Source organism: Piliocolobus tephrosceles, chromosome 14 (assembly GCF_002776525.5).
Source record: "Piliocolobus tephrosceles isolate RC106 chromosome 14, ASM277652v3, whole genome shotgun sequence".
Classification (NCBI taxonomy): domain Eukaryota; kingdom Metazoa; phylum Chordata; class Mammalia; order Primates; family Cercopithecidae; genus Piliocolobus; species Piliocolobus tephrosceles.
This window is the reverse complement of record NC_045447.1, coordinates 14,828,115-14,848,547: the sequence shown is the minus strand read 5'-3', so window position 1 is coordinate 14,848,547 and position 20,433 is coordinate 14,828,115. Positions and strand designations below refer to the sequence as shown.

At 39.2% G+C, this 20,433-nt stretch overlaps 1 protein-coding gene across 9 annotated transcripts in view; it reads right to left on the bottom strand.

Moving 5' to 3' along the window:
- DENND1A (DENN domain containing 1A) overlaps positions 1–20,433 on the bottom strand; it is a 546,843-nt gene that overhangs the window by 366,835 nt on the left and 159,575 nt on the right. For 8 of the 9 annotated variants that reach the window (XM_023217180.1, XM_023217183.1, XM_023217187.1 and 5 more), the window contains 2 exons: positions 18,667–18,716; positions 6,959–7,078 (listed from right to left, as the gene is read on the bottom strand). In XM_023217180.1, the coding sequence (XP_023072948.1) occupies positions 6,959–7,078; positions 18,667–18,716 (170 nt within the window). The remainder of the gene's footprint in view (positions 1–6,958; positions 7,079–18,666; positions 18,717–20,433) is intronic. The other variant, XM_023217182.2, reaches the window with a different exon arrangement.

Below are 20,433 nucleotides of genomic sequence, written 5' to 3'. Positions count from 1 at the left end.
AGCTTACTTTTAAGGAGAAGAATTAAAAAGAAATCAAACCGTTCCAGAGAGACAGAAACACTCAAAAGGCAAAGGAAAGTCCTCTGTTAAACGGTATGAAAGACCCAGGTTTCCAGAATGGCATTTAAGGCACTGCGAAGAAAGGCTGATTTCTCCCAGAGGGGCCCTGGCTTTGATGCCCAACTGCCCTCAAACATCAGGCTGTGCATTTTTGTATAGCAGGGTACCCTCAGGCGAGACAACCATAAATAGCTTAAAACAAGAATAGGAGATTCCATCTGTTTCTGGAATATTTCAGCAGCACCTGCTTTCAAGGTAAAAATCTGGGAGCTGTCCCCACAGCCTTCCTCCCTGACTCCCTCCCCCACCTCTCAAACACTTATTTTAAACTAAAGCAGCTAACACACCATCCAAAAGGGCTTCTGCCATCGCACCTGCCTGAGGAAACAGAGTCCTTTGATTTTATTCCTGAACTGTATGTGTTGCTTAAAAACACTGGAGCAGTCAGCAAGGGAAGCCAAAGTTCTTAAAACCAGACTCCTTTATTACTTCTAGCTTCTTTTTTGTTCCGTGGAAATGGAGCTTTTCTGTGTTTCGAGTGAAAATGAATGTAACACAGCTAAGAATGGATGCAATGGTCATTCCAGTCATGAGATCAGAAAGTGCCCCAGAAGGAAGAAGGTTCTCACTGAATAACACTCAGGTTTAGACTCAAGTCCATATGCCAAGTAGCATGGAAGGAAGGATGATCACTATCCTTGTTTTTAAAAGAAAACAAAACAAAACCCCTGCAGTTGAGGTTTGAAAAATCCAGTCTAAATCTGGGTGCTACCTCCAAAGTGACATGCAACATCCCCTCAAACAATAACCAGAAAAACCCAAGCACATTTCACATTCAAAAAAATCACTTTCGCATTGGTCTACAAACATCAGCATCTCTAATGTCTACCCGAAACCAGCTGACAGCATTCCATTTGCTACCAGATAAATCGAAAATCTTGAGCACACCCCTCACAATTGGGGCCCAGACTTCCATGGTATCATCTCTTGCTATTGCTCTCTCTCATTGCATTCTCAGCATCCTTTCATCTTCCTATACCTTTCATTTCTTGGGGCCTTTGCGTATCAGTTCTCACTGCCTAGAGAGCTGTTCTCCCATCTTCCTCCAGGCAAGCCCCCACTCATTCTGCAAGACTCAGTTTAACTGGAACCCATCAGTAACACTTTCTCTTATTCTCAAGTTAGAGATGGGCACTGTCTAATCTGTGACTCTGAAGAATCTTACACATAAATATATTTTCTTAAAACAACACTGATCACATTATATTTTAATTATTTGTTTACATTTTCCCATCCCAAAGATTGAGCAGTTCCTAAAAGAGTGAGGGTAGCAGAAGTGCAGTGGGAGGTGGATATCAAAATCAGAGGTGGTCTGTGAATAGTGTACCTAGAAACATACTAGATTTTACATTTGGTAAATGACAAGAAGTACTTACTTTTTTTTTTTTTTTATTTTGTACTACCAAGTTCAGAAAGTTCAGCTCATCAAAATCTTGGATGAGTGCGGTATCTGAAGAGTTTGCAAATGGAGACCTGGGGCTAGATCTCTGTGTTTATGTTAAGGGGCCTTGAGATAAGTGAAGGCCAGAGACCAAGTGTTATGTATTGCCCATTCTGGGTATATATTAGGTACTCAGATACTTTTTAATTGAATAAAAATTTAAGAAGTTAAACTAAAAAAATTTAGACAGCATCTTGAGGAAAAAAGTTTTTTCTTCCCAAAATGTATAATAAAAATAGAGTTTTATTTGGGTGTAAGGACAGTTACAGCTTTCTTAAGAGCTTCAATAAGATCCCGATGGAAGGAGGAGAAAACTGTAGGGCAAATATTTGTGTAGTTCCTTTATAAAAGACAAAGGGTATTTAATTATTGTATGACATATCTCCCCATAACCCTCAAACACAGATTTAAAGCTTTGAACTCTTGTGTTCCTTCTGTTGATCCAGAACCAGAAGTTGGCTAGAAATAGCATCTTTCACTGCAGTTTTGGCCTTGATGGAGTATGTGCCATTGGGGCAAATCAAATATCAAATGTCATAACAAAATTTCAATTCTAGGTCATTTTGTTTTATAATATTGAAAGATTTCAGAGATAAATGCATATATTGCATCAGACTTAGATGGTGCAATCTGAAAATGCTAAAATGCTCTCACATCCCTGTGTTTATGATGGAGAGTAACTAATCCATAATGACTGTTCTCCTAGCTGGTGTTTTTAATTTAGTATCAACTCCCATCCAGGAACTCATTAAATAATGTGGCAAATCTCAAGGAGGAGTAAAATTCTTCAGTGACAGGAACTAGTCAACTATGGGAGGAAATAATGCATTTGATTTATAGTGGCATTTGTGTTAATGGGACTTGTTTGGTACGACTAGGTTTCTGCCAAGGTTAGCTGGTGTAACGAGTTCAAACCAATGTTTTTAATGTTTTTTTAATAAACATGGGCTTATTTCCCCATTCATTCCTTCATAAAACAAGTACTAGCTAAGTCCTTGTCCTTGAGGAGTTCCCAGACTAGCTGGGAGTGTCAGCTATGAGCCAGAATATTCTTCAATAAACTTTGGATGTATTTATGGGGGAGAAAAAAAACATAAAAATTCCCAGCCTTCATGGAGCTCATGCCCTAGTGGGGAGGAACAGAAAATAAAAAGGAACTTAATAAGTAGGTTATGTTGCATAAAGGGTGTCTAAAAACCTTTCATTGTGAAATTAAGTTTAAATTTTAAAATACAGATGGCTTAACCTTTCATGGACAAAATGCCTATCACTCAATATTGAACCTCCATTGTGAGATTAAAAGGTGCATCTCTTATAACTAGCATGAAATGAGTTTGGTAATGTGAACCACACTTCTTCCAACAACTATTTCATATTTCCTCTCTGAATTTATGTCTCATGACACTTGTCCTCTCATTCAAAGTCTTTGGTGCCCTGCCCTCCCATTCTTGATGCATTTCCCCTTCTCTGATCACAATGCACACAATATCTTGGTTAAGCACTACACTAAATGCTGGAGATACATAGTTAATTAAGATCCAGCCTTTACCCCTAAAGAGTTGACCTTCCAATAGGAGGAAAACAAAGGAGGACCAAGGTTATGAGTGTGTAACTGAAGAATGCAAAGCACACTGGGTGTTCCAGAGAGGAAATGATTACCTCTACATGGGGAAGGCTACTCTGTTGAAGTGCCTAGGCTGAGTCTGGGAGGATGGGTAAACATGTGAAAGTAGAGACTGAGTAGTTCATATGGGCCAGGAAGTATAGCAGTTTGGGAGATCAGGCAGGGAGGAAGTGAAGCTAAATCCTGGAACCACAGGGGCTACGTGTGCACAGATGCCATAACTGAGAGCTACATTCCTTAAGAGAAGAAATAGAAAGCAAAAGTAGAGGTGGTTTATGAGTAGACTTGAGCCATAGCCCTGGGCACACTGTGAAGGGTGACTGGACCTCAAGGCACAGGTTAACTAAAGAGAAAGTATCTAAAGAAAGCAAGGAGACTGAGCAGCAGAAGAGGGCAATGCAACAATGTAACCTAGACCCAAACTGAGCCCTCATTCTCTTGGCAGACTTCTCCACTCCCCAATGGATATACTGCCAACTAGTCATCCAGTTTTAACAGTAAACCCTTCCATTTACGTGCTAGACTCAGCTTAGCAATGTTCCCAAACCCAACACAGGGAAAGTGTCAGTGGGTGTGCTCTTTATTTCCACACAAGCTGGAAAAGATAGCTTCTCTGCCCTCATATTAAATACTCATAAAGTTCATGTTCCAGAATTCATCTAGGACTCTTGTATTTTTAGCCACAGTCACTATCCTCTGGCACTAGAAAAGCAACAGTAAGAAGACACTATGCCTTGGGATCATTCTGTGTATTAGATACAGCACGCTGTATTGTGATCATCCATCTCCCCAGCTAGTCTGGGAACTCCTCAAGGACAGAGACTAGCTAACAGTAGGCATTCAATTAAGAACTGACACACAAATGAATGAATTAACCCACTGAATTTTTCTCCATAGTTCTAACCTATTATAACAGATTTAAAAAACACATCAATTGCTGCTGTTTTTCATTCTAAAGGATGACAGCACGAAGACTATTCAACTGGCTTCTCACAAATATGAAATCCACGATCCTACCTGTATAGGCACACAGAGTCACACATCAGAATCAGAGACAAGCAAATTTAAGTGTAAATTTTTAAATAAATACTTTTCTATTATCAAGATTTGCTGAGTGATAGTGCCAGTTTAGAGTATACGTACACATACACACACACAGCTTGGAAAGAAACATTGTAACCCAAACATACTATGGGGGAAAACCTTTTTGCAAAACTCTGAGAACTCAGTTTAAGCCTCACCACCTCCAAACGAATACATAGTTGACCTTGGACAAGGCAGGCTTGAGCTGCTCAGGTCCAGTTATACACCGATTTTTTTTTTTTGAGACAGAGTCTCGCTCTGTAGGCCAGGGTAGAATGAAGTGGCATGATCTCGGCTCGCTGCAACCTCCACCTCCTGGGTTCAAGCGATTCTTGCGCTTCAGCCTCCCAAGTAGTTGGGATTACAGGCACCGCCCCCACCACTCCACTTCGGCTAATTTTTGTATTTTTTTTTTTTTAGTAGAGACAGGGTTTCACCATGTTGGCCAGGCTGGTCTTGAACTCCTGACCTCAGGTGATCTGCCTGCCTCAGCCTCCCAAACTGCTAGGATTACAGGAGTGAGCCCACGTGTCTGGCCAATATGTGGATTTTTTTTAAAGTAAAAGTCACACCTTCCTCTCCTGCCTCCCTTCCACCTCTTCCACCTCTGCTACACCTGAGATAGCAGACCAACTCCTCCTCTTCTTTCTCAGCATGAAGATGATGAGGATGAAGGCCTTTAGGATGATCCACTTCCACTTAATGAACAGCACATATATTTTCTCTTCCTTATGATTTTCTTAATAACTTTTCCCTTCCTTAATTATTGTAAGAATACAGTAATTTATATAAAATATAATATATGCAACATACAAATATGTGTTAGTCAACTGTTTATGTTACAGGTAAGGCTTCTAGCAAACAGTAGGCTATGGATTAGTAGTTAAGTTTTTGTGGGGTTTTGTTTTGCTTTGTTTTGTTTTTGAGATGGGGTTTCGCTCTTGTCGCCCAGGCTGGAGTACAGTGGCACAATCTTGCCTCAACCTCCACCTCCTGGGTTCAAGCAATTCTCCTGCCTCAGCCTCCCAAGTAGCTGGGATTACAGGCATGCGACACCACCACGCCCAGTTAATTTTTGTATTTTTAGTTAGAGACGGGTTTCTCCATGTTGCTCAGGCTGGTCTCAAACTCTTAACAACAGGTGATCCACCCACCTTGGCCTCCCAAAGTGCTGGGATTACAGGCGTGAGCCACCGCACCTGGCCATAGTTGAGTTTTTGAGGAGTCAAGTGGATTTTCAACTATGTGGGGGTACCAGTACCCTTAAACCCACATTGTTCAAGGGCCAACTGTATAAATATGCAGTGGCCTGGCCAGGGCTGAAATATAACAGACAAAACTGAAAGAGAAATTGTTCTTTAAAAAGAAAAAGATCACACTGTTAAATCCAAAAGTAAATAATCATTTACATCAAAGTCTAATACTCTGGGCAGGTAATTCTTGGGCCTGGGCTACTGAGGGGTGCTTGAGAACAACAGAACACACAGAATCTCCCAAAGCAGCCTCCTTGCTAAAGCCTCTCCAGCAGTCATCCTCTCGTGCCCAGGTTACAAATGCTATGCTTGGTGCAGAAGACAGTCGACTTCACTGATTAAAAGCACTAATGATACTAAGATTTGTGTAGAGAAATGCAAATGTATAGCAGTCCAGATTGACAGTTAGTGAGCATGGGAACTTCCAAAGTCAGCCCCTCCTCCCCTATGGTGTGAGAGTATGTGGGTTTGGGGGACAGGGGTCGGTGGGGCAGTCTTTTCTTGATGAGAAGAAGAAAGTGCACAGGACTAGTGCTGCAGAGAGCTACCCTTTCTGGAATCCATAGAGGGTCTGGCCTTTTATCCCCAGGCCCAGGCCCAACTCAAGCCTGGGGGCCCGGGTTTTGTCATGGGCACCTCCTGCTGCCGTGCCCTGACTGCTCCACACGAGCAGAGAGAGACAGGAGGCAGGCCCCTCTGACACCTACTTAATGGAGGCAGATGGAGAGGGGAGCATGGGGGATGCCTTTACTTCCCCCTCAGGAGGCGCCCAGCAGGAGTCCACAGAGCCAGCAGCTCCAAAATCGGATTTCCACACATCCTCCCACCCCAGAGCACGGCTTACCCCTCTGGCAGAAGGAAACAGAGCCTTAAGCAAGTGTGGCTCTGGTGTATGAGGGGCTTTTAGAAGACCTGAAGAAGCCTTCTTACACAATTCTGCATTTTTTTCAAATCTCTACAGAGGTAGCCAAAATGGGACACAGTTCTTCATTCACTGACCCAAAGGGGGCAAGGGTGTTACTTTAAGGCGGACACAGTCTGTGTCTGCAAGATGTCCTGAGCTACAGACACATACTTTATTAATAATCTTACATACACAAAATGTCCAAGAGAAAGTCTAACAGGCTAATTTCTGACAGCTCCAGATAACAGCAGAAGGCACTGAAGCCACACTGACTTTCTGGCTTCCACAAACTACTCAGAAGAGATGGTCCCCTTTCCCACCCAAGGGATGTGATACAAATAAATAAATACAATTATCTGCAGAACTTACAGTGCAAGAACAACATTGTGAAGCCCTTCTCCCCAAATGCAGTGACTTGTGGGAAACAGATAGGAAAATGAAATGAACAGCTGGAAGATTTAATTACGGAAGAGTAACGCAGAAGCTGACATTGCTTCAGAGAATGAGCCAACAGCCCAAGCCTTCTCCCTTACCTTAAGATACAGAAGCAGCTCTTCGCTCCTGAAGATAAGCGGCAGAACCCGAATCTCTGTTTGCTGTCAATGTCAGTGAGCACGAACGTGAAGTTCTGGCCAACTTGACTAACTGTGAGACTGCAGCAAAGGCAGAACAAAGGGGAAAATGAATGTGCAGTAAGTTTCTTGATAAAGTATCTAATCACAATGAGTCGTTGAACTTATAACATTTCCTCTCTCAGTGGAACTCTTAAAATTTACACACGTCAAGGGAACAGACTGTAAGCTAGTTTAAAAAAAAAAAAAAAAAAAGACAGTTGGCAGCCCATTCTAGTGACCACCTCAGAAATCAGATAATCAGAGCTATCATACCTTCTCCTCATTGAGTTCAGTCTCCGAGGCAGCTCTGTTAGTCAGTGCATCAATCCCGAAAGGTGCCCTCTGTTAACCTCATTTTGCTGATGAAGAAATAGTCTAGAGAGGTATTGCCTAAGGTCAGCTGATCAGTGGCAAAAAGCTGGATTTTAACCCTCGCTCTGATTCCACAGGCCACTCTACCAGCTTGCTACTAACAATCCTCACCTAAGAACTTCCCTAGTTCAGCTAATAAGAGTGCTTGCCAGAGCAGAAGGTAAATGTTACTATGTGCCAGCCACAAAGTTAGACATCATATATGCGTAGACCATCTCCCTGACTCTCATGACAACCACAAAATTTAGAGGATGTTCCCATTTTACAGAAAAGGAAACTAAGGACCAGAATAGGTGGTAACTGAATCACATTCACACAGCTACAAAGGGTAGGAGCTGAAATTCAAACTGGAAAGAAAAGAGGGCATGCTTAGGTGTTACTTCCTAAATTCCTATATCTTTCATAATTTCTGAATTTATGAGAAACATATTTCCTATTTTAGAGGACAGAAATAACCAAAATGTCTAGCATTGCATGGTGCTTTCTAAGAAATGGAAACAACATTTTAAAGAAAGACATTTAAGGAAAAAAGCTAAAAATGTATCAATACAAAAATTTTAAAACCACACATAAACGCAACATTCAAACATCTATTTTTAAAAAGTTTAAAAACATAATACTAATCAGATTACAGAAACTCTGTTTTGTTTTGAGACGGAGTCTCGCTGTGTTGCCAGGCTGGAGTGCAGTGGTATGATCTTGGCTCACTGCAACCTCCGCCTCTCGGGTTCACACAATTCTCCTGCCTCAGCCTCCTGAGTAGCTGAGACTACAGGCGCCCGCCTCCATACCCGGCTAATTTTTTAGTATTTTTAGTAGAGACGGGGTTTCACCATGTTAGCCAGTATGGTCTCGATCTCCTGACCTCATGATCCACCCACCTCAGCCTCCCAAAGTGCTGGGATTACAGGCATGAGCCACCGTGCCCGGCCAAACTCTTTTTTTAAAATTGTAAAATGTCTAAAAATCCAGTTTTTAAAATCAGTTTACCAGTTAGCTTGGATTTCATTCCATTTTAAAAATCTAAACATCCCACTTCCGTCATAGTTATGGAAGGCTAACTACATAGTTATGGCACCTCCCTGCCCAGCTGTTGCTGCTAGAGCTTGTAGACAAAAGAATTCACATTGTGGTGAAGAGCAATAAAGAAATTGTGGGTACTCTTCTAAGACTTGATGACTTTGTCAGTATGGACTGGAAGAGGTCACTGAGTTTGAAATCACACCAGAGGAAAGAAGTATTATTGTTGTTATTATTATTATTATTACTTTGAGACACAGTCTTGTTCTGTCACCCAGGCTGGGGTACAGTGGCACAATATTGGCTCACTGCAACCTCTGCCTCCCAGGTTCAAGTGATTCTCATGTCTCAGCCTCCTGAGTAGCTGGGATTTCAAGTGTGCACCAACACACCCAGCTAATTTTTGTATTTTTAGTAGAGAAAATGTTTTGCTGTCTTGGCCAGGCTTGTCTCATACTCCTGGCCTCAAGTGATCCGCTCGCCTCAGCCTCCCAAAGTACTGGGATTACAGGCATGAGCCACCGCACCTGGCCAGGAAGAAGTATAATTAAATTAGAGCAGATTTTGCTAAGTGGAAATAATATAACAATGCTGGTTCCTGTCAAAGAACCTGAAGAGTGAATGGGTTTCCCTACCTTATGCTAGATTCAGTTTTGTCTTATAACGGCAACAAAATAGAATGTGCTTTTTACCTTTAAATGTTTAGATCCCAAAAAGCTAAATTTTGCATTAAAGGGAAATGCTTTGAAGATGTATATCCATTTTTGTAAGTAACAGTAATTACCTCAGAAAAAGAAGAAAAGAGTTTTTTCTCTGAAGATTAAAATAAAGGTATTTTTTGGTTAAAAATCCAAATTCTAATACCTGAATTTATATTAACATAATATGCTAGAATTCAACACTGAGTTATTCAAAGGAACTCATCAACTCATATTGTATTTTACAAAGTATATTCAAATTCGTAAAAGTCAAATCTATGCTATAAGCTATTAATTACTTTATAAATTATCAGAAGAAATTTTAAAATAATGGTTTACCACCAAGCTTTTTCCAAAGGCAGAATTCTTATTGAGTCTTTGGGTATGATATGAATTAAGTTTTCAAAGATAGGGTAGACTTTCTAAAACTCCCTTATACAGCCACATAAATAATTAAAATTAAAGAATTTTCAAGGTATTCCAATACAAAGGTCAATGGACTCTGCCTGATCATATTTAAGGAGACAACTCCATCCCTTAGAGAGTGGTTAGAGAGAAAATAATTCAGAAAGAAAAAGTGTTCCACTCTCCTTATTTAACTAGGAAGGTGAACAAAAACAAGGTGGCAATTTAAAAGCAACGTGGTCATAAAGCAGGTGTAAGTAATGCTATCCCTCCACCTTCCACAGCCAGGAGAAGAAACACATTTCTATAAAAGTTATAGGGCCGTCAAGGGGACACCAAACGCTACCTTCTTATGGCTGTTATGTTTTATCTATAAAGCTTGGATACTGTGTTACTATGGTGATTTAATACTATGTTTTAAAGGAGGATTATATGATTAATTTTAACAAGGTTGAGAACTGAAGATGTGTGAGAAACAGCATTCTAGCTCACATAATTAAAGTGATTGGGGAGAAAAGTGGGCCTCAATGGGGGAGGGGAAATCCTGTTTTATTAAAATATTTAAAGCAACAGGTCTGGATGATTCTAAGTTACAAATAAGGTTTGCTTTTAAGAAACACTACTACGTGATCATACAAAACACGAGTGTTCAGTGTTTTAACTCAGGTTTTGATTTCACTTCTAGAATGTTTAAAATGAATACTCTCTAAGTATCATCCTAGAAAGGAAGGGTATTGATAGGATTGGATGAAAAGAAAACACCCAGGATTCTCCAGGAAAAGACAGAGAATGAGCACACCTGACTTGTGAATTGTGTGTCATTAATTTCCTACTCTCTTTCTGCTCCTATTAAAAATGCTGGAAATATGTTTAGTTACCCCACAGGCTCAGAGAAAGAATCATTACTCATTTACCTGGTGCAAATCCCAACCTAATCACTGACTAAAGTTAGCAAGTTACTTAAAACCTTTAAGCACCTGAGTTTCTTCACCTGGAAGAACAATGAGACACTACCATCCAACCCAAAGGATGTTTTGAGAATAAATGGAAAAGAATTTAGTATAAAGGCCAGTCCAGAGTAGGAACAATTAAAAAGAGGGATGCAAGCTGTTGCCAACTGTGAAAACTAAAACTGACATTAAAAACCAGGCTTAGAATCTTCCTGATTCAGCTTTATAATATCTGTGAATAGAGGAAGAAGTCTGTTTTCTCTCTCTCTCATCTGTTGCATATTTTTCAGAAAAGAGTAGTCCTCTGGGTGACCAAGTGACTGATGCTTGCATTACAGTGAAAAAGATTCTTTTGGGGTGCCACAAGCTTACTTATTCTCAATTGATTCACTTTTTCAATTCGTGGTAGAGTGAAGCAGAAGTCAACAAAAGCCCAAAACCAGTAGGCTCTAAAAGATTGTTTCCTTGGACAATTTCCAATAAACTAAAGGTCTGGCAAGGGAAGTCAAACAGGGTAACTTAAAGGGTTCTGAATCTCCAAGGAATTTATCATTTTCTCTCTCTCCTACTTGCTGGGGTAGTCTATGGGAGTGTTCACTATTTCTCCATACAAATGACCTTGGGGAAAGGGTCTGCTTCCTTAAAGTCTGCAGTTTTGTGTTTACCTCAGCATCCATAATTTCCACAGGAATCAGAGATTTCAGGATGATAAAAGCTAGGAGAAACCGTCTCACCCAATTCTCATGTTTCACAGATAGGAAAACTGTTATTTAGGGTTTACTTTCATTTTGTTTTCCAAGGTAATCAGGACTAGGACAAAAACCCAAGCCAACTTCTGGTTCAAAGTCCTTTCCATTCTGCCACGCTGCACTAAACACAATGAAAATCCTCCCTGGGAAGCTTTCAACTTGGTTTAAGGAACTAAGGTATGCGAGGAATTCAGATAGTTGTCTTAACAAAAAAACATATTTTTCACTAAGCCAGGGAGACCACATTTGAAAATCTCCAGAAATAAACCCAGGAGACCAGGGCCAAGACCAGCCTTAGCTATGCTTCTTGTAGTTTCCCGTGCCTAGGTGAATATGAAAAACAAGGGAGGAAAGCAATGACTATTCAAGCCACAGACCTAAATCTTCATGCTGCCTTTTAAATGCCTATCAGCCATTCAGAGCCTCTCCAGTAGCATTTTCCTTAATCTTGAAGTTGTTTACAGGGCCAGTGCATAATGTTATGAAGCATGGGGATGGACAGTTTGATTCTAGTCTCCCAGTGAGAAGCAAACTTTTACATGTGAGCTTCACTTTAAGTTTCATTATCCATTTTGCAAATTGAGCTACAACTACACTGGGCACTGTAACGAGTGCTGGATATACAACACTGAACAATATAGACAGGACCCTTTGCCTGTGTAGGCTTTCTGTCTAGTTAGAGAGAAATAATAAACAAGTTTACCACAAAACATACAGCTTGTAATAGCAATATTACAAAATCAAAGAAGGAACAAAGATAGAAGAAAATGGAAGGGAAGGAAAGGCCCTACTGAGATAATGTGGTCAGAGGTAGCTTCTCAAGGATGGCAACAATATTGACCAAAGGATGAAATGGAGCAGCCACTCAAGAAACAGGGCACTGGGTTGTTTCAGGCAGAGAAAAGAGCTAGGCAGAGATTCTGGGGTCTGGAAAGAGCTAGTTATGATCAAGGAACCAAAAGGACAGGAGTCCTGCTAATGCACAGGAGATAAAGGGGAAAGTGGCATCACGTGAAGTTGCTAGATAAAGCAAGCTCCAGATCACGCAGAGAGTCCCACAGGTTGTGGTAAAGAATTCGGATTTTTTTTTTTTTTTTGGCAGTGGGGGGAGGCAATAGAATGCCATTGAAAAATTTTGATCAAGAGAAAAAACTCTGGTTTATAGCTTCAAATATTTGATCAGACATACACAGAGAGCAGTTTGGAAGAAGGTGTAAGTAGGAGTGGAGAAAATAATCTGGAAGCGATTGCAGTAGTCCAGGTGAGACTAGATGGTGGCTTAACTCATGTAAGGGAGAGTAGAGATGGAGAGGGATGGATAGTTCAAGCTATAGTTAGCAGATATGAATGACAGGCTTGCAGATGGACTGGGAATTGGGGAGCAAAAAGGCAGAATATTACCATTTGAAGATAGGAAAGACTAACAAGTTTGGGGGAAGATCCAAGAGTTCCATTTGGGATATGTTAAGTCTGAGAAGCCTGTAAAACATCTAAATAGAAATGTCAAGTACAGAGTTGAACACACTAGTTAGGAAATCAGAGGAAACGTTTGGATTGAAGCTATAAATTTGGAAGTCATCTACACACAGATGGTATTTAACACCATGGTAAAGACTGGGATCACTTAGGGAGGGAGTTCAGAGAAACAAAAGAGGATCCAGGACTAATTTACAGGAACACCAATTTAGAAGATGGGTGGAGAAGAGACCAAAGAAAGGAGAATAGCCAGGCAGAACAAACAAGAGGGAGTGGTCAACTGTATCAAAGATGAAAAGAGGAAAAAACAATGTCTACTGAATTAAGCAATATGGAGATTTTAGATGACCTTGATAAAAACAGCTCTAGTTGAATGACAGAAGCAGAAGACAAGCTGAAGAAGGCTGAGGGATAAGTTGAAGTGTGTAGATAACTCGTTCAAAAAATAGAGAATCAGAAAGCTAGAGTGGTGGTTATTATTTTTAGGATGAATACCAGAACTTGTTTTTAAGCTGTTGGAAATGATTCAGCAGAGATTTATGATGCAGGACAGAAGAGAAAACATTAAGGCCTGGACCTTACATCAGAATCCCAGACATGTTACTCAGCAGTTACGTGGGCATAGACAAGTTACTCTACTTCTCTGATCTCTTTTGTAAATCATCAGAATAATCACATCACTTTGCAGAGTGGTTTTAGATTAGAGATAACGTATATAAGATAACCAGCATATAGTAGGTACATGACGAAAATGATCATTACTACTGTCATGCAATTACAAAATTCAAGAGATGGAACTGAGGCATTTTGTCCCTCTCTAGTTATTATAGCTTACTGACAATTATCTGTTGTCCATGGAGGGGCACCTAACAGTTACTTCTCCTTTCCTTCAGTGCGTATGAGGCATGGGGCAGGAAAGAAGCTTCATCAAACTACCACATCTCCCAGCCTTTAGTTCCATGAGCCTCAAAGCTTCCTTCCACAAACATACCTTATATCTGCCTAGGCCTCAAGTTTCTCACCTTCCCTGCTCAAAGATCCAAGTGGTGAGAATGACATGGACCCAAAATATGAGGGGACCAACAGTAAGTGACACACTTTGAGACAGAAGGCAATGCCTACCCGCTGGAGAAACTCAGCAGACGATCCTAAGAACAGAGCTCTATCCATTCCCTCTATATAAGCCTGACAAAGTCAACATGAAGCATAACTGTAGAATTAAAAAGTATCAAAAGCAGAAGGAACAGCAGAGATCAATGAAATCCAATTCCCTCATTTTATCCATGAAGAAATGAAGAACCTCAGGGGAGAAGTCACTTGCCTCACAGCACAGAGCAGGGCAGTGGTAAAACCAGAACTAAAACCCAGATCTCCTGGTTGCTGCCCACAACACTCTGTCCACTAAGGCCCAACTGCTTCGTTGTCATCAACTCTGTAGAAAATATTCATGGGGCACAGCTGAACTTACAGTGTAGGCTAAACCAAGGGACTTCATGGGCCCAGTGGGTTCAGGTTTGGAAAGGAGAGCAGGGTGAATCTGCAGAGGGGAGGTCTGGGAAAATAAGATGTTAATGCACTGGTCCTATGTCTGTGTGGGTTTCATTTTCTTCTTTCTCTCAATTTCCTACTTCTCTACAATAAATATATATTGCTTTATTGCTTTTGAAATGAAATCATTTGTTAGGTTACTTATGGATCTTATGGAGGCAGTATGGTAAAACAGGGAAAGTATGGTGGAGTTGGAGGTCAGACAAATGAGGGTTCTGCAAGCAGCTATACCACTAACTGGTAGTGGGACCTTGGGTAGTTATCAAGCCTATCTGAGCCTCTGTTTCCTCCTGTGTGGCATGAGGATAATGGTAACCTTGCAAATTTGTAACCTTTTATTACAGGAAAAGAACATAGGGTAATGCCTGGCACAAAACAGACACCCAATAAAATGGTAAGTAGCATTTGAGCCACATTTGCATCTGGGGTTACATACTGACCATTAAATGATGCCTCTGGCCCTGAAAAGATTATTTCATTGCATTTCACTATCCTGTCATTTGTGTGTGCCAGTATAATTTACAGGAAAATGGAATGGTAGCTGATTTTCCAGGTTTGGAAAGAGAATAAACACAAAAATGGAAGAGAATAGCTTTTCCATCATCCAATGCATCTCTCAAGTGCTTTGACTAACTGAAGCTGGTTGTCAGCTATCAAGGGCAAGCAAGTAGCAAACACGATATGGAATGGTACAAGTCTTTTTTTAAGAGACTACTTTTATTAGTAATAATGAGTTTTTGAGATTGACAGAGGAATCTCAACACTGACACTTCACTACTCCCTCTCACCAACAGCTTCATGTACACTCTAGGGTAGAAATAACTCTGGATTAGGAATAAGAGTACTGGCGTCTTTCCCAGCCCTGTAAATTACATAGTTGTGACCATAAGCAAGCCATTTCACCTCTGTGGATCATGGTTTTCCTTCTATAAAATAGGGAGTTTGAACCAGATGAATTTCAGTTTTAAAATCCTGTGGTCTTGTTCCCACACATTTTCAAGGCCTCCTGTGGCCAGAGCCCAGGTTCTCACAGTCACCCTCTCCCCAGCAGGCTTCACCTGCTCTGGCTGAACAAGCTCTAGGCTCACACAGGGCTTCTCCTCTGCTTTGCTCTTCGGTGCTGATGGGGTGTTAGGCTCTCCCTCCCACTTGCCCACTTCTTGCTGTCCTGGCAGACTCAACACAAGTCTCCCCCACCATAAGAAGTTTTCTCTGACCATTTTGGTCTTCTCTAACCTCACTATCCTTTGGGTGGATACTGTTTAAAATGTCTTTATAATAATTCCTGGACTAGACTGGGAGGGCAGGGCTCCAAGTCGGAGACATTTCCATTATTCCAACACAATGGTCTACACTCTGAACCTTCTTTTGCCCTTTTGTAAAAAAGATACCACCATCTAGCTCCTAGAACTTCTGGGAAGAATAAATGAGACAGTGATGTGGCAGCACCCAGCACTTTGACTAGAATCGATAAGGAAATCAAATCCTTGTTTCCTTCCTTTCCTCCCTCTCTATATATTTGGTGACTGGTCTTCCCCACAAGGTGGTCTACTGAAACATATTTGTCTGGGAGATGGAAATCTAGGTTGTGCTAAGAGAACCTTGGCCTAGTCCTGATTTCTCTGCAGCTTAGGATTTTGTTCAAATGAAGATAATGGCACCTGCTCTTATCTCTTATGATAGGAGGATAAAATGAGATAATATATGAGGACGCACATTCTTTTGAAAGCTACTGGCTTTATTATTTTTCCTAAGTCCTAGTTTCAAAAAGAAAAATCTTAAAACAACACACGAGACAGCAAGATGTCAATGTTAACGGGTGATTTGATGATGACTGTGAAAATCCCACTCTTGATATAGACTAGAAATGTCAGCAAGTTTTATGACTGTTCCTTGGGGTAGAAAAGCACAGATACTGAAAAGATCAGGAAGCTCTCTTTTTTGAACGCAATCACCTGGGGCATTACTTGTTTCCCAGGCTGGCATATTTTCTAAGTCAAACAATATCATAAACACATCTAGGGGGCTTTGTGGGCCTCAGAATCTGGGGATATCCATTTGACAGTGCTAATTGCAAACTAATAAAAAAAAATTAGGACATTGAAACCTTTATATTTCTTATATATGAACTTTATTCATTATTATTTTCTCTTCTGTATTAAAGTATACCAAGGTTAGAGGTAGGGGAACAGAAAGAAAATATATAGTCCCCAAATAAAATGATTTTTTGGTATCAATAAAAGTTATCAGCACCCATAGGGTATATAATATAATACAATGTAAGAAAGAACTATTGTACAGGGTAATGAATGAAATATCCAAAAAGAAACATTTCTGTCCTCAAATCCTTTTGTAAAAAAGAAAAGAAAAAGGAACATGATTAGGGGAATATAATTTGGAGAGAAGGATTCTGGTAGAAAAATATATTTCTAACAACAACAAAAAGGCATCAGATACTTTTGGTAACAAAAAAGATTTTAGAATTATCACTTAAGAACTCTGCTTGTCTTCCACTTCAGAATGTAATCACCCAGACAGGTAGGTAAGAAGAAGTGTGTGTGTGGTATAAGTCTGAGAAAAAGAAATTTGAGTGTGTGTGTATGTGTGTGTATGCACACACACACACCTGCACATGTGTGTTGGTGGGGAAGACAGAGGTTTAATCTCTATGCATTTCTTCTAATATTAGTTTACAAAGTCAATTAAGAAACACCTATCCAAAACAAATCACCACTCTAACAAGAAGCCATGTAAAAATGTATTCTCTTACTTTTCTTTGTTAAACACCTAACTACATTTATAAAACATTTCAGCTTTATTACTTTTTATAAATATGTCTTTGTCATAATTTGTCATACATTTTATAAGTAGCTGGAGGAGATTTCAAGCATTGCTAATTCATACATATAAATGCGAAGTTTGCATTAAATATCTCTAAACAAAACCTACTTCCTTGCTATTTTTAGGAGGAGCAGGCTAAAGAAGAGACAAGAGGACCCTCATTACAAAGACTGACCCTCTTAGAATTAAGGCTATTCTTTTTTGAGCATCAACCTGCTACTAAAACATTCCTGGTACCAGGATTTACACGGTCTGAGTCTGGAAATACTACAATGGTTGACTGGCTTAAGAAAAAATAAAATGTTAGAACCAGAGCGAGCAGTGATTAAAAGTGGCTGGCAACATTCCAGAGTTGCTTTTTAGTACCTTTTAAACTCCTTTGGCTACCAATTCTCATCTCATACCATTTTTAGGTTTATGCCAAATAAACCAGGACAGTGGTATTACAACGTGTAGAAAAGATGGAAACAGCATACTACCCACATATACTCTAAATCACTGAAATCTTACAGGCTTTGCCTTGTTTGGGTACACTAAAATACATGATAGAATCTTCCTGAAGGTAAGCACAAATTTTACAGCTTTCTTGGACCATATTATGGCATTTCTTTCTTACAATGTTATTTTCTATAACCTTTCTGTCAATAAAAGTGGATTTTTTAAGATGTAATGTATGTACAGTTTCACATTTCAAATTTCCATTGAGAGAAAACTGAAGAGACAACAATCAAGTAGGCAAATAAATGAATGTAAAAAAATAATGCTCCAACTGTAATGAAAAAGAGTAGATATTTTTTGAAAATAAAATAATTGTCATTTTATTAATATAGTTAATATATTAGTTTTATAAAGTAAAAAAAACAAAGCTCTTCTAAAATTCTTATCATTAACCAGTGGCTCATTAAAAAGAAAAAAAACCCTTAGACTATTTTAATTGTCTTAGAGTTATCATATTTGTACCTACCTAAGAAACAGTTTATCACAATGTAAATACCAAGGAAATGTTTAGGTGGTTTTGTACTTTCTAATCTCAAAATCTATAGAAAATTCTGCTTTCCCCAGAGATACCATGCTTAGCCACCTAAACAAAATATAAAACACTATTTAGCAACATTCCCTGCTGAATACCTTTAAACAAGATAGGGCTAGGCTGATTTAAATTATAAGTTGAAGTCTAGGAAAAACGAAGTCTATATAATACAAAACTTTGGAATCAAGTAATATTACTTGTTTAAGCCAAATATATTCATATTTAAATAACAATTAAATAGCACCAGATTAAATACCAACCATTCTTAATCACAGTTTAAGTCTGATAACCAAAATTAAAAATTTAATGCCATACAAAATACATCTCACAAACTAACCAACACAAAGCTCTAAGCTTTAAACTTTTTGATAGTGTCAATAAAAACCCCAGGAAGGGAGAATATTGCAACTCTCCTTGGAACACAGGTATCTTAAATCATGGTTAAACAGACAGAATGTTAAGAATGGTATGGTTTTTATTTTCTATAGCAGGTTTATTGACACTTTTTTTCTAGTAAGGTTTGAAAATCTGACACTACCTGTCCACATAGAAGGGGAAACAAAACTTGGTCAAAGTCTGTAGAACTTCCTGTGGAGAGAAAGAGAGATAATTTATACATCTAATGGGACCAATAAATCTAACATTAACCACAGCACACAATCTAGGAACTTTACCCTAAAGAAAGAGGAGACAGATGAAGAAATATGGGCTTTATCAATTACATGGGAGGAGTACCAGGCAGTCAATCATGAGAAATAATAAACATGATCAAACTTCATTAAAAATGAAAAATTAATCAAGAATCACACATGGGCAAGCAGCAGGAGCCGTGCAGGAAAGCTCTGAAGGGAGGGAGGCGGTTGGGTTGCTGAGTGTTAACACCCCTCCAGGGAACATCTCCAGCCTGACCATATGGATCAGAGTGAATAACACCGAGCCACATGGGTTTGGCCTGGCAGGGCCGCTGTTGCTGGCACCGTTTTTGCCTGTTACCTAGGAACAGAGGGGGCCGGGATTAGACAACGCTTCCCAACATCAATAGGCCAAATCACAGCAGAATGGAAAGCCAACTTGAAGATAATTGTCCCTGAACAATGTCAGCTACATTTTTTAGAGTTTAAAACTTCATTTACTAACTTTACAAAGAAGCTGCCATTTTGGGCATACATTTATTTTGGAACCAAACTGTAACAATTTTAAGTATATACTATTCTTATTGAAATATCACCATAATTGAACATACTCACCTGATTTTAATGTATTAAAATCTAAAGCAAACTACCAGTTTAAATGTCTTTAAAAAAAAATACATATATAGGTACATAAAGCCAAGCACATTACTCAGGATTAGGGTACACAAAGTAAGGTGACATCTTAACAACTTATTCATAAAAGACAATCTTCTTACATTACCACAGAAAAAGACAGTACATGACACACAATAAACAGTGGTGTGTGACTTTCCCTAGAAGACACATTTCATATGTATAGCACATATACACATAGCTAACCACATAGACAGGTAGTTAGTTATCACTTCCTTCATAGAATTTTCCTTAGCTTGACTTAATTTAACTGCAGACTTGGACAGCCCACGGTTGCTGCTTATCATAAGTTCATAGACCAATGTTATAAATTTTAAAAAAGTATTCCTTTCATGCATTTGATTTGCTTTTTAACTATTTAAAATCCCAACTTCAAGACAAAATGAAGAACACATTTTTCAGTCATTGAGAAGCTGGTTCAAATTAAAACAAACCTGCCCATTGCAAACCCTAATCCAAGTGATAAATTAAAGATCAGTTTACAAATGTAGCACTTTTCTAACCAATAATAATGAATTATCAATGCTAACTGAATTGATGCTTCTCGCTTCATTTATTTTTAAAACCAGTCCTATCATTCAAGAAATAAACCACATCAATCTAATAACCCACTCAATGAAGCAGAAAGCACATTGACTTGCTCTGCCAGAGCATGTTCCGCCTACATAATTCAATTGAGCATATCCTATTTTTTAATATCATCTTGGACTGCTACTATGTATATCACACCACTGCTAAGGTATGTCATGAAATAATGTAATAAATGAATAGGAAACTAAGAAGTGAAAAAGAGTGGATGAGAAGACCTCAGCATATTCTAAGAAACATTACATATATATTAGTTAATTTTATAATGTGGCATTCAAGCATATATATTGTTTATAAACTAATCATGCTTAAACTGCAATAGGTAATAGAGAATCAGAACAAAGGCAATTTTTCAGTGCATAATGTTACTATCAGGCAAAGATAGGAAAAGA